Here is a 13,205-nt window from a genome sequence, read left to right on the forward strand (position 1 = left end):
CTCCCCATAGCTCAACTCTATGGAACAATAGGGTAATAACAATTAATCGCAAATCTATCTTCAAAAAGGAATGGTTTAACAAAAACATTATTTATGTTACTGATTTATTGGAGGATAACAGCGATATTATAAATTATTCAGATTTTTTTAGAAAAATATAATGTTAAGTGTTCTATAAGAGAATATAACAAACTGTGTAAATCGATTCCACTGCCTTTAATTCAACTGATAAAAAACTCTAGGTTATATAATAATTACCCACCAATACTGCCCAGATTGTTGATTTTTTAATGTAATTTGCTTGATAAAAAATGCAATAATAAATTTATTAACAGTTTTTCGAAAGCCAGAAAATTTCATGATTATGATAGATTGACTTGGAGGAGAGATATTTCTGTTAACTCAGATATAGTCGATAAAACTTTCTCAGAATTTGTTAAATGGCCTATTTTACCTAAAGTCAAAGAAACACATTTTAAAGTTATTAACAAAATGTATCCTGTGGCAGAATTTTTAAGAAAAAGATTTGGTTTTAAAGAGGATCAATGTTCTTTTTGTTGTAATAACAATAGTGAAACCGTTGAACATATTTTTTACCTCTGTCCCGCTACACGCCGCTTCTGACTGGATATCTTTAAAAATTAATGATGTCCCCCCTTTTGCACTAAATGATGTTATTTTTTATATGGACCATCTTCCCCAGCCTGTTTCTTACACTATTAATGTCCTCCTGCTGATCGGTAAATATCATATCCACTGCGCTAAATGGAGAAATTCTAAACCTTCTTTTAATTGGTTTATGAATGACTTTAAAATCTATTTTTTTTTTCTTAAGAAGATAAAAAATGACAAATATGCCAAACACTTGAGACTGGATTTCTCCAAACATCTGCTATTTTAAGTGCATTCACCTTTTTGTTTCTATTATTTCTATGGCTTTGTCTATGTTTGTTTTAATTGTTTGCTGAGATAAATCCCCTGTTAAGTGTTTTACTTATTTGTTTTCTTGTAATTGATCTTTATCTGTTCATGTTCACATTTGTTATCCTCTCTGAGAGTATTTTTTCATGTAAATGTTTGTTGAAATAAAATAAAAAAAAAAACAAAAAAAAAAACTCTACAGCCAAACGGGAACAGACCTGATAAAGCTATGACGAAAAAAAAATAAAACTGAGCGAGCATAGAGTTAGGGACTGAATTGCAAATTCTGCAGAGTGGGAGAATAGAGATAGAATGAAGCAGAATGATGAAAAAGGGGTCCCTATGTCCTCCAGCAGTCTAAGCCTATAGCAGCAGAACTATAGAGATAGATCAGGATAACCTGAGCCACTCTAACTAGAAGCTTTATCAAAAAGGAAAGTTTTAAGCCTAGCCTTAAAAGTAGACAGGGACAGACTAAATGTCCTCAGCAGTTAAATAAAATATTAATGTATGTATCTGTATGGTCCAGCCTACTGGTTAAAGCAGTGCACTTGTCATCCCCACTGCTCCGCAAAGGGGATGAGTTAAGATAGAGAAGGGAATTTCTCCATTGTGAGATCAATGATGTTCAATTATTGTTATTATTTAGTGATGTTTAGACATTTTATCCCCGCTTTACAATACAGGAGCTGTAATACAGCTCGGCGAGTCCAGGTCCTGTTTCCCCCACCGAAGATATCCACTACCAGTTTGGGTTTTTCCTCTCTGTGCAATCAAGCAGTTCTTTTTTACTTTTCCCAAACAACATTAAGATTATCCTCTGACAGTGTTTTTTTTCTAAATGCAGTTTTTAAACTCTTTAAACAGTTTTGCTCTGAATTTTCTCGGGCAAGTTTGAGTGAGATTCTACTTTTTTTCTGCTTGAAATCTAAATCTTTGAGGGACAAAATAAATTACCGGTCTAAAAATGTGCATTTTGGTTTATTATCTGCTTGAAACTCCCTTCTGCTGTTGCATGGCGAGTTAAAAAATAAATTCTAGTATGTAGTAATGTATCAACCTTTCACTTTCTGATCACTAGAAACATTTTTCTTCAGGTAGATGCTGTTGCTTAACATTTAATCCAAACATTTCCTAGCTGAGTGTTATAGTTTTCAGTTCGAGTTTTATCTCTGAGTTTTCATTGGTCTTATTTCTTGTTATTTTTGATTGTATTTGAGTAGATATTTCTTCTTTGCCCTCAGTTCAATTACAGAAGATAAGATGTAGTTGGCAAAGAGAAGAATGCAATTCTAGTTATGGAAAGTGAACTGTATTAATTTAACATGATAGCCACTTCTGCCAAAGATGTCAAACCACAGACTTTTTAAAGATTCGTTGAGCCTTATTATCTCTGAAAAGACAGGAGGGAAAAAGGAAATACAAGATAAATGATTATAGGGAACCTTATTTCATCCTCCATTCCATTGAAGGTTGTTATTCTATTTTATGTATTTCAGTGGTGATATTGTTGCTTTGTTTTTCTTTTAGCCTCACATTATTTTCTGTGTCCTTCAGATCAGCAAGCTGCAGCTGCAAACCGTCAAAGAGCGATTTCAGGCATTCCTCAATGGAGAAACTCAGATTGTGGCTGACGAGGCTTTTATCAATGCTGTTCAGAGCTACTATGAGGTGAGTTTATAATGCTTTCTAAATGTAAACTTTACTACATGTTTATTTATAAGATGCATGCAGACACAAACAAGAGAATATATGCATACTACAGACTACTGGGCCTGTTTCAATTCAGTTTGTTAGTATAGCACCAATTTACAACACGTCATCTCAGGTCACTTTCCAGTTCACCAGATCATCCAGTCAGATTGATTCAAAGTTTTCTATCTAAGGAAAACCAGCTGATTGCATCGACTCATTGACTCTTCAGCAATCCCTCACACTAAGCATGCTTGTAGCGACAGTGGAGAGGAAAAACTCCCTTTAAACAGGAAGAAACCTCCAGCAGAACCAGGCTCAGTGTGAGCGGCCATCTGCTGAGGTCCACTGGGGTTCAAGGAGACAGAAGCAGACATAGAAAAAGAAGCATAGATACAAAAGGCAACTGTCAACCAGCTCCACAGGCGGCCCCGTCCAGGAAACACACAGCCAGGCAGACGAGCTCCGAGCCAGCTCCCATGTCAGAGGATGAAGAGAGCACATCCAGTTAGTCACAGTCAGAGAAACAGGACTACACTGGAAAACAGGCCAAGCTCCAACATCTAGAAACAAAGGTGTTGATGGCAGCAGCACAGCTGATATTTCTCTCCAGGATGGAGTCACAGCCAAACAGGAACAGACCAGATGAAGCTACTATGAGAAAAAGCAGAGAGAGCAGAACGTTAGAGATTGAACTAACAGATTCTGCAGAGTGGGAGAATAGAGATAGAATGAAGCAGGATGATGAAAAAGGGGTCCCTATGTCCTCCAGCAGTCTAAGCCTATAGCAGCATAACTATAGAGATAGCTCAGGATAACCTGAGCCACTCTAACTAGAAGCTTTATCAAAAAGGAAAGTTTTAAGCCTAGCCTTAAAAGTAGACAGGGTGTCTGCCTCACGGACTAAAACTGGTAGTTGGTTCCACAGGGGAGGAGTACCAGCTAGAGTCCTGCAACGGGTCGGGTACCTGCGGGTCCCCGACGGGTCACCCGCTAAAATGCTCTTTTGCGGGTGAAAAATACATAAATAAAAATAAACGGGTACGCGGGGTCGGGCGGATATTTTTTTAGTGCGGGCGGGTAGTTGGTGATTTTTTTTTATGCGTGTGTGTTGGTAAAGACATCAGAAATGTTCTATTAATCAGGCACTGTCTGGGGTCACCCTTGTTGTAGCTTAAAGCCCTGCCGGCAGTGTGGGCTTACCTCCAAAAAGGCCACAGTCAGTGCATACACGTCTGCTGCAGTGTTAATGGCGCTGTTCTGCAGCGCAGCGTACTATAGCCTAATACTTGATGTGTTAACGGGTCGGGTTGCGGGTTAAATATCAACGGGTCGGGTTCGGATTCGAATTGAAGATATCCGCGGGTGACTGGTCGGGTTCGGTAGTCATCCTAACGGGTTTGGGCGGGTGCGGGTTGGTAAAACTCGACCCGTGCAGGACTCTGTCAAATTTTACAAAGTTCACAGTATTAAAACAAGGAAGTTTACCATAGCTCCATCTGTCAGGAGACCCACCCACCCATTCTGTAGTGGATCCAAGTTGAAATTCTGACTTTGTCAGTTTAGCATTAGAGAAAATACAAACTAAACTTCGCAGTTTGACAATTTTGAATAAATTGTATGTAGGAAAGGAAATTTAAATTTCAGACATATTCTAAATGAATACTCTGTTTAGTGCATAGGTTTTTCCTTTGGAATGGGGGTTGTTTGGCTTCTTTGTCGGCCTGCAATGCCCCCATTCCAAGGGGGTGGACTCGTTGTCCTGCACAATTTGCAAGTTTTCTCAAGCAAAACTCTAACTCAAAACTATTTCTGACATTTTGAATTGAAAAAGCTTCCTGGGTGGGAAGAGAAACGTCTTTAAACTTGGAAACAAAGTCCAGTGGATTGGTTTTTTTAAAAACTTTTTGGAATGAGCTTGACCGGGATGAAGGAGTTCTGAAACCTGGGGGCAATTATCTTAAACTAATATTGTGATTTTTATTTAATTTTTCCTTGCGCTAACTACAATCATGTAAATTCTTTAGTAAAGGGTTTAGAGTTTTGCATGACCTTGGAAGCTGTCCGAAGTCAAATTTTTTTATTTTCGGGACCTTTGTGTTAAAAAAACTGCCAACTTCGACTTGCAAGCATGAATATGTGAGCTAGCTCCATCTTTCTCTTCTCTCCTGCGATGATTGCAAACCTACTTTGAGCCTGTTACCACCACCTAAACGATTGGAATAAAATATTTAACAACTTAATTGAGTTTAATTTAATGTAATATTACCAAAATTGAGTGCCTCTGCGATTTTAAAATTGCCTTTTGTTAAATTGCAATTATATTTCAAATGAAATTAATTGCCCAGCCGTACTTTACTGTACCTGTGGTAAAATTGCTCTTGAAAAACGTTTCTTCAAAATGCTTCTCAAATAAATGCAACTAGTCTCTACCAACCTCTGCAAATGGTAAACTACTCTGTTAATTTTTATCTGGAATAATAATAAACTAACTATTATCAATGCTTAATGAATTAATTCTGCTAGAATAAATATTTTCTGTTACTTCTTACTCTCATGATGGGTCTAATGTGTCTTCCCCACATGCAGAAGGACTCAAAGAGATTTGAAAAAGGTTTAACAGTTTAATGGAAAGACTGCAGAACAAGACATAGAAAACTGTTCTCCAGCTTGGGGAGGTTCCAGGGATCAGGTGATCCGGAAGCGGAAACTGTAGGAGGAGATCAGAGTGGTGAGTTCAAGGTCTGTGGGAAAACAGGTCGATGTCTGAATTTATGGTTTGACTTGGACTCACTGTTGTGGTTTGGGGAGGTTCCAGAGTTCCTGTTTGTGGAGGCTTGCAGTGTCGAAGGTGTTGTTCTTTGGAGGGCGGATAGGCAGACAATGTGGTCCTTAGGAGCATCGGAGAAGACTGTCACTTGTTCCTGAACGGCGTTCAGATAAGGAGTTCTGACTCCCTTTCTCAGCATGACGAGAGAGTTCTTTCCTAGGCTAGAAGGACCTTGCTTATCCAGTGGATCCGTAGATATCCTGCCGGAGAATCACAAAGAGAAAACTTGGTTAAAGCTTGAGAAGTCAGAAGAAACTAGAACTCAAACATGACTCAGCAAAACTCTGAGGGGTTAAGAGTACTGATTACTGGCAAACACTCTGGCGAGGAAGTGAAGACAGTCTGCTGCTTAAATACTCCTCAGGAAGTGATGAGAACATGAAGCCCTCCAGACCAGCAGAGAACAATGGCACCATCTGGTGGATGCACGGAGGAACTGAAAGAGAACAAAAAACAAACCACAAACTGGAACCCTAACATTTACCAGGATTTAATTTGGACCTTGAACTCAGTCTCCTATCTGGGTTTTTCTCTCCTCCTCCTTGTCTGAATCGAACTGGATGTCTACTTCAATCTGCTGGTCCAGTCACATCGGTCCTAAAAACAAACATTGTTTTGGTGCATTTGGTTGCGTCCACCTGGGTCCACCTTTGAGTCCTTTTTTTCCTCTGAGCTTTTCTGGTTCTTTTGCAGCTTATCACCATTTCCACAGGTTGAAACACAGTCACCTATGTATTCTTCTCTCGGAGGAGGGGGCCGGCCCTGAGGGGTCAGAGTTGAAAGCTATAATATTAAAAGGGTGTTTTTATTCTTTAATTAATACATTATTTCATTTGATTATTTGTTATGAATTGTATAAAATCTTTTTGTTTAATTAAATTCACACCATCAGGTCAGAAATACATGTCAGCCCACCTGGTACAGTCAGAGCATTAGGGCCAGGCTAGAATTTATTTTTGTTTTTTTTTAATTCGAGAATAAAGTCGTAACATTGAGATAATTTTATGACTTTATTTTTGTAATGTTATGACTTTATTCATGTATTAAAAAAAAATAAAACTCTGTCCCTAATACTCCGTCAGACCCGAGGGCCTATCAAGACCTAAGCAGGAAAAAAAATCCTGCTAGTTTTAATCTCTAGCTCCAATGTATGGTGTTCAGGTTTGTGCAACAGGGTAAAATGGTAGCTAAAGAGATGAGAAGGAGAAAAAGAGAAACTAGGTCAAGAGAAGGGGATTATCATGTTAAGAGTGTATAAAAACCAAACCAATAAAACAAAAAATTCTTTGATTTCAGATCTTCCTGAAAAGTGATCGTGTGTCACGGATGGTGCAAAGCGGTGGTTTTTCGGCCAGCGATTCCCGTGACGTTTTTAAGAAGCACATAGAGAAGCGGGTTCGCAGCCTGCCTGAGATCGACGGCCTGAGCAAAGAGACTGTGCTGAGCTCCTGGATAGCGAAATTTGACACCATCTATCGAGGAGAGGAAGACCTCAGGAAGCAGCAGCAGAGGATGACAGCCAGCGCTGCTTCTGAGCTCATCCTGAGCAAGGATCAGCTGTATGAGATGTTCCAACAGATCCTTGGGATCAAGAAGTTTGAGCACCAGCTGCTCTACAATGCCTGCCAGGTTAGTGCATCATCATGCCATCTTGCTTTCATCTGGGCTATTTAGAAAGGAAACACTACTTTTGGGCTGTCAACTCTCACCCATTGGGCCTGAGACTCTCAGTTTCTTCTTCTATCCTCACTCCATATTCTAAATTTTTCACCCTATGAAATGACAGGCATTAAAAATAAACTCAATTCCATTTATTGATATATAAACATATCATTCTGATAAAAATCCAGTCCGCATTTTCAACACAACTTAAGTGCTAACGCATAACGACATGCCAGGTTCATATCCATTCCAGGGGTGGATTTAAGAACTTTGGGGCCCTAGGCAAACACAAGCTCTCATGAAATGAGAAGACAACACCTAACCAGATTCCACATACTCCATCAGCGCTCCGTGCAAAGTAATTGTCTTTCGTGTTATTCAATGAGAACTGTTCTACATCCACCACTACTCCTCCGTACATCACCATCCACGTACATTTTCTCTGTCGTTCACCGTCAAAACATGAATCCAAGCTATTTTTTGCTCCACTCTGGTCGAGCCATGTCAAGATCTGCAATTGCAATCGCATCAAAGAAGATCCGGTATGTGAAATTAAAATATGGTAACATGGATCGGTAACTACAAATTAGAGCAGAATTCTTATATATTCCCAAAAACTAAGAGCCTTTAATTGAATGATTGGATGCAAACTATTGATACTCTATCATAGGGCTGGGCGATAATTCAATAACGATATATATCGATCGATAGACGTGTGGAGCAATAGAAAAAAAGAGAGTCGATAAAAGTTCAATAAAGAAACGCAGTTTTCCTTCCTTCTCATTGTAGCCTAGCATGTAGGTTTATGCTAATCACTACTTCCTCCCAACCAATCACAATCGCCGACCCAGGCACGCCGTCTCCAAGCGCCGCCCTCTCAAACCACAACACAGAGCACATGAAGATGATGCAGCAAGGAGAGGCGGAGGAAATTGTTCCAAAGAAGGGTTTTTGTAGTTCGCCAGTTTGGCAGTATTTCGGTCATGGCAAGTCGGACAAAAAACAAACCACAGTCATCTGGAAAATGTGTCGGGAACCAGTGAAAACGAAGTCTGATAACACAACCAACTTTTCTTTATCATCTCAGCCGCTCACACCCGCAGGAGTACGAGCTGTGGAGGCCCCACCGCGGCTCTCCTCCCAGGAATCTTCGGGAATTTCGGGAAAATATTTATATATATATATATATTCAGTTCTGGGCAGTTTCCCACGTAGTTTCCCCTCTTCTTATGATCCTTCAGTTGTGGTGCCTTGTTCTGGTGTTTTCCACAGCTTTGAATGTGTGAACTTGCAATTATTGCAGGAGGTGGTTAATCACTTAAGGCCAACTGGTTCTCCAGATGATGTTATTTCGCCCCAATTATTTAAAGAAGCTTTCTCTGCTATAGGTCCTTCTGTCCTTGCTCTTGTAAATAGTAGCTTGTCCTCAGGCATTGTTCCTCACACAGCTCACATAGCTCACATAGCTCACATAGCATAGTCACATAGCTCTAGATTGGTTTAGATCATATTTGGCTGAACGTACTTTTTGTGTCTGTCTTGATGGCCATAGGTCCCCCTCTGCTCCACTGTGGTGTGGTGTCCCACAGGGCTCAGTTCTAGGCCCGCTCCTTTTCTCACTTTACCTTCTTCCGCTCGGCTCTATTTTAAGAAAACATGGGATTGCCTTTCACTGCTATGCAGATGACACACAGATATACTTACCGCTAAAGAATGTAAACTCCACCTCTCTTCGGTCTCTGTTTTTATGTCTTGAAGATGTGAAGGCCTGGGTGGCCCTAAATTTTTTAAAACTCAATGAGGACAAGACGGACGTAATGATCTTTGGCAGATCCACTGCTGATTCTGTGACCAGTCTTGGCTCCTTGGCTCAGTACGTTAAGCCGGTTATTACAAATTTAGGGGTTAAGATGGATGCTGGTCTTAAAATGGAAGCGCACATCAGAGCCGTTATAAAGTCCAGCTTTTTCCACTTAATGCAGCTAGCAAAAGTAAAACCCATTCTTTCCAGACAGCATTTCGAAACAGTGATCCATGCATTTGTGACGACACGGCTCGATTACTGTAACTCACTTTATACAGGGGTCAGCGACTTGTATATTTCTCATCTTCAGAGGGTTCAAAATGCTGCTGCACGTCTTTTAACAGGTACACGAAAATTCGACCACATTTCCCCTGTTTTAGCTTCCTTACACTGGCTGCCAGTACATTTTAGGATTAATTTTAAAATTCTTTTATTTGTTTTTAAAACTCTTAATGGCCTTGCTCCTTCTTATCTGTCTGAGCTGTTACATTCTTATACACCCTCCCGTTCCCTCAGGTCAGCTGATCAGTTGCTTCTGAGGGTCCCAAAGACAAAATGCAAGCTCAGAGGAGACCGTGCTTTTTCTGTGGCAGCTCCTAAGCTGTGGAACGATCTGCCTCTGAGCAGAAGACAGGCCTCTTCTCTTACTGCTTTTAAGTCCCTTCTTAAGACTCATCTTTTTTCCTTGGCTTTTGACACAATTTGAGACGTTTCACTTTGTTTTATTCTTTTTGTATACTAATATGTATTTTACACTCGTTTTTTCTCTATTTTATAATTTTATTGTATTTTATGATTGTGTACAGCACTTTGGTCCTGTTCGGTGTATAAAGTGCTTCATAAATAAAGTTGGTATGGTATGGTATGGTAGTTCTAACAATTGAGAGAAAAATTTTGAGGGGCCAGAAACTTCAAAGTAATAACTCAGGTCACAGCAGGAAACTAAGCTGAACCATAACGAGGTGCCAGCAGCACCTCTAGAAGAATAGGGGTGAGAAAAAATACCCCATAGAAATGCTAGGCTAAAGGGTGAGTTGATTTGGGTTTTTGTTCTAGTTGAGTGGAGTTTAAATGGTAGCCTAGTCCTACAATCTTTTAATTACCACAAGCTGGTGGTGTACTATTCCCACCCAAATAGGATATTCTATTTATGTATCTGTTATATTTATTTTGGTCACTTTTCTGGTCACTTTAGTTTATACTTTTAGTATATACTTTTAGTTTAAGAGCGCAGGAGGCAAAGAGAAAAGAGGGAGAAATCTGTATGCTCTGTGGTTTTGTCTGTCCTCACACAGAGGGGGGTGGTTGTTGGTCACACCTCTGTGACTTGCCTGTGGAGGCCTTGGCTAAAACGGGGGTTTGTTGCAGAGATTCCACAACTGATTCCACATCATCATGTCAAGATGAAATATGGACACTGGTCCCCAAAGCGAAAGGATACATAACCTAAATGTTATCTACATTACTTAGACTAACTGTATGCCTTGTGTGCACAGGTGGCCACACCTATCAGATAGAGAGAGAGAGAGAAACCTAAACTGCACCCAAACAGGCTCAGATACCACACAGGCCTAATTTGAGGTTATAAAAGATACCTTTGCTAGCAGCTTAGACAACAGGGTGCTCCAGCAAAAATGGATGAAGCATCATTTGGACCATCGTCCAAATGAGGGTTTTACTGAATAATCGAAATGTATGAAATTAATAAAATATATGAAATTATTACACACTGTTCAATAAATGATCAGTGTTTTTAATTCAGAGTAATTTTCATGTGAATGTGCTTTACTGGAGGCATCCATGTTTGTCAAAGAACACTACTGCCACCTACTGGTTAGTGACGTCACGGTGCGGTATCGGCTGTTGATCAAGTCCCAGTGCTGTATCTGGTGTTTGTCACAACGCGCTATTATCCAAGTCATCTTGAAAACATTCTTCTTCCAAATGTTGGCTACATATTACGGGTTTTTTCTCTGGCCAGAAGTTCGATGGCAAATCCTCCCTCTTCAAGTTGGCGATCCAACGACCAACCCGTCCGTGGAGGATCAGGAATCAGAAAGGTGGAATAGCTCTTTTTTTCACTTTTACCCGATGTATCCCAGCATCCAGCTGCCATGCCATGCTATAAGTGAATATAATTATGATTATAAATGACTTCCCATATATTTCTAAAATAATTTTAGCTTCAACCAGAACAGTATTTTTGTTTGTTAGTTTTTTGTCTGCAATCCTTTCAAGAAGGCTGAAAACAAAGATCCGCTTCTTTGTCTTCCACTGTTGACAAGATGCAGAATAGTGACTTTTGTTGAGTGTTAAAAACGATCAGCTAGGATGAAATGTGACCTGGCTGTTCAGACATAGGTCACATTGGAAAATATCAGATACCTTTCAGATTCAGGACCACAGAGCCAAGTGGACTGGGTCGCAGTGGAAATGAACAGATCTGTGTTTTTAAGACTTTCATGAAAAGATCAGATACAGGTCACGAAAAAATCGGATTTGGGTCACCTCAGCCTGTTGTTGTTGTTTGGAGTATTTCATCTGACCAAAAGGAAAATTAAATCTAAAGAAGAAGAAGAAGACAACATGCTATCTGTTCCCACACTTAATATTAACTGTGTTCATTAGTGTCATTTGTTTGTCAGCTCTAGTAATCATTGCTGTCAAAGAGATGTACAGAATGTCCAGAATTATTATCCAATGATGGATCTTACTGCTTTTTTATATGACAAGAGCAATTTTTCAAAACAGAATTATTTAATCGATTAACAGCATAGACGGGGGATCTAGAGCCATCAAGTCATCTCTATTTCATCTATCTGTTCTGCCCTGCCACTAAGCCATGCGAGTCCAATCTGCACAGGTTAAACCAGATTGGACTCACCTTGTTCAGTGGCTGGGCAGAACCAATATATATATGACATAGAGATGACTTGATGGTTCTAGATGCCCCGGTTGTGATTAACAGATTATTTTTATAACAAAGGTAACACTCTCAAGATATGGCAATAGCTTTGACGTAACCGACTGGAAAATTAGCTGGTATCCTGCTCTCCATGCGGTTGCCTCTTACACCAAATCATATTTTCGATCAAGACCTGTCATTTAAATCCCATACCAAAGAGGTTTCTAGAATTTCCTTCTTTCATCTGCAGAATATTGCAAAAATGAGAAATATCCTGTCCAAGCGTGATGCTGGAAAACAAGTCCATGCTTTTGTTACTTTAAGGCTCATGAAATATTAGCTGTTTTCTTTTAAAGAAAGACACGTGCCTTGACAATGTTGGTGCTGCACATTTAAAGAGGCATCGTGAAGTTTTGTAGTGATGCTGCCACCTGTAGGCAAAACACAGAGCTGCAGCACCTCTGTCCTTGTTTTCGTAGCTTTCACTTGTACTGCACAACTTTTTTTTAATGGAACTATTTTACCTTAGGTGGAGTTGCCATTGGTGTCTGAGTTGAGCTGGATGCTGGTCCCCTCTGAGTATCCACAAAATCCATCTTGGATGTAACACTCAGATTGATTGCTGATTGGACCAATTCAACATGGATGTGATGATGTCATATCCGCAATGTAGTGCAGGAGCTTCCAACCTGAAGTACATTCAGGAAAATAGGCTACTGGCTGATATTACTGAGGCGTCATCGCCTGTTTCTACTCATCAAACTGTGTTTTAGTCATAAAGAGTTAAATTAAAAGGAAATTTTAAAGATACCTTCCAGTAAAGACATACATAATGTCTCTTTGAATGAATAAAGCAGATCTCTTGCAGCTGCAAAAAAAAAAAAAGAATTCTACTTGGAAATAGTGCTGATTAGTTGCTAAAAGAGCCACTTTTTCTCAACTCTAAGCAGAAATGATCAGGCTTGCACTCCCATCACTCACTGATCGCAGAAAGTGGGCATGTTGTTTCTTGGTTAGCTGCATCGTGATTAAGCTCGGTGCTTCCTTGAGGGTGTGGGTAAATACAACAAGGAGGGGCTGCAGATCAGAGAGCAGAAGTCATTAAGATTACAGACTTGCGTGAATCAAGCAACAACTAATCTAGGAACTAATTTAATAAAGGTATAGCATTGTGTGATAGTTCGAACATAAAATGCAGTTAAATATATAATTAGTATTCTCTTTTGAAAAAGATAATGAACTTTTTCTACAGCTAGAACATAACAGGTCTTTAGTATATGCTCTTGAATTAATCTGCTGCTAAAAAAGAAGCTAATATACAGCATTCCAACAGCCTGTCAGGACAAATAATCAAACATCTTCCAGCTTTTGTCTCCAGAGGGGCACCAGGC

The 13,205-nt window shown here is 39.7% G+C and overlaps 1 protein-coding gene across 1 annotated transcript in view; it reads left to right on the plus strand.

The window, feature by feature from the left end:
* Window positions 1-2,482: 2,482 nt before the first annotated feature.
* The window catches only part of LOC119780235 (calcium-dependent secretion activator 1), a gene marked incomplete at its 3' end in the record, with an annotated part of 164,303 nt that continues 153,580 nt past the window's right edge, over window positions 2,483-13,205 (plus strand). The window contains exons 1-2 of the mRNA XM_038280190.1: window positions 2,483-2,592; window positions 6,740-7,072. Coding sequence (XP_038136118.1) covers window positions 6,770-7,072 — 303 coding nt within the window. The remainder of the gene's footprint in view (window positions 2,593-6,739; window positions 7,073-13,205) is intronic.

Source organism: Cyprinodon tularosa, unplaced genomic scaffold (genome assembly GCF_016077235.1).
Source record: "Cyprinodon tularosa strain WSP-4 unplaced genomic scaffold, ASM1607723v1 ctg1024, whole genome shotgun sequence".
In the NCBI taxonomy this organism is placed as follows: Eukaryota; Metazoa; Chordata; class Actinopteri; order Cyprinodontiformes; family Cyprinodontidae; genus Cyprinodon; species Cyprinodon tularosa.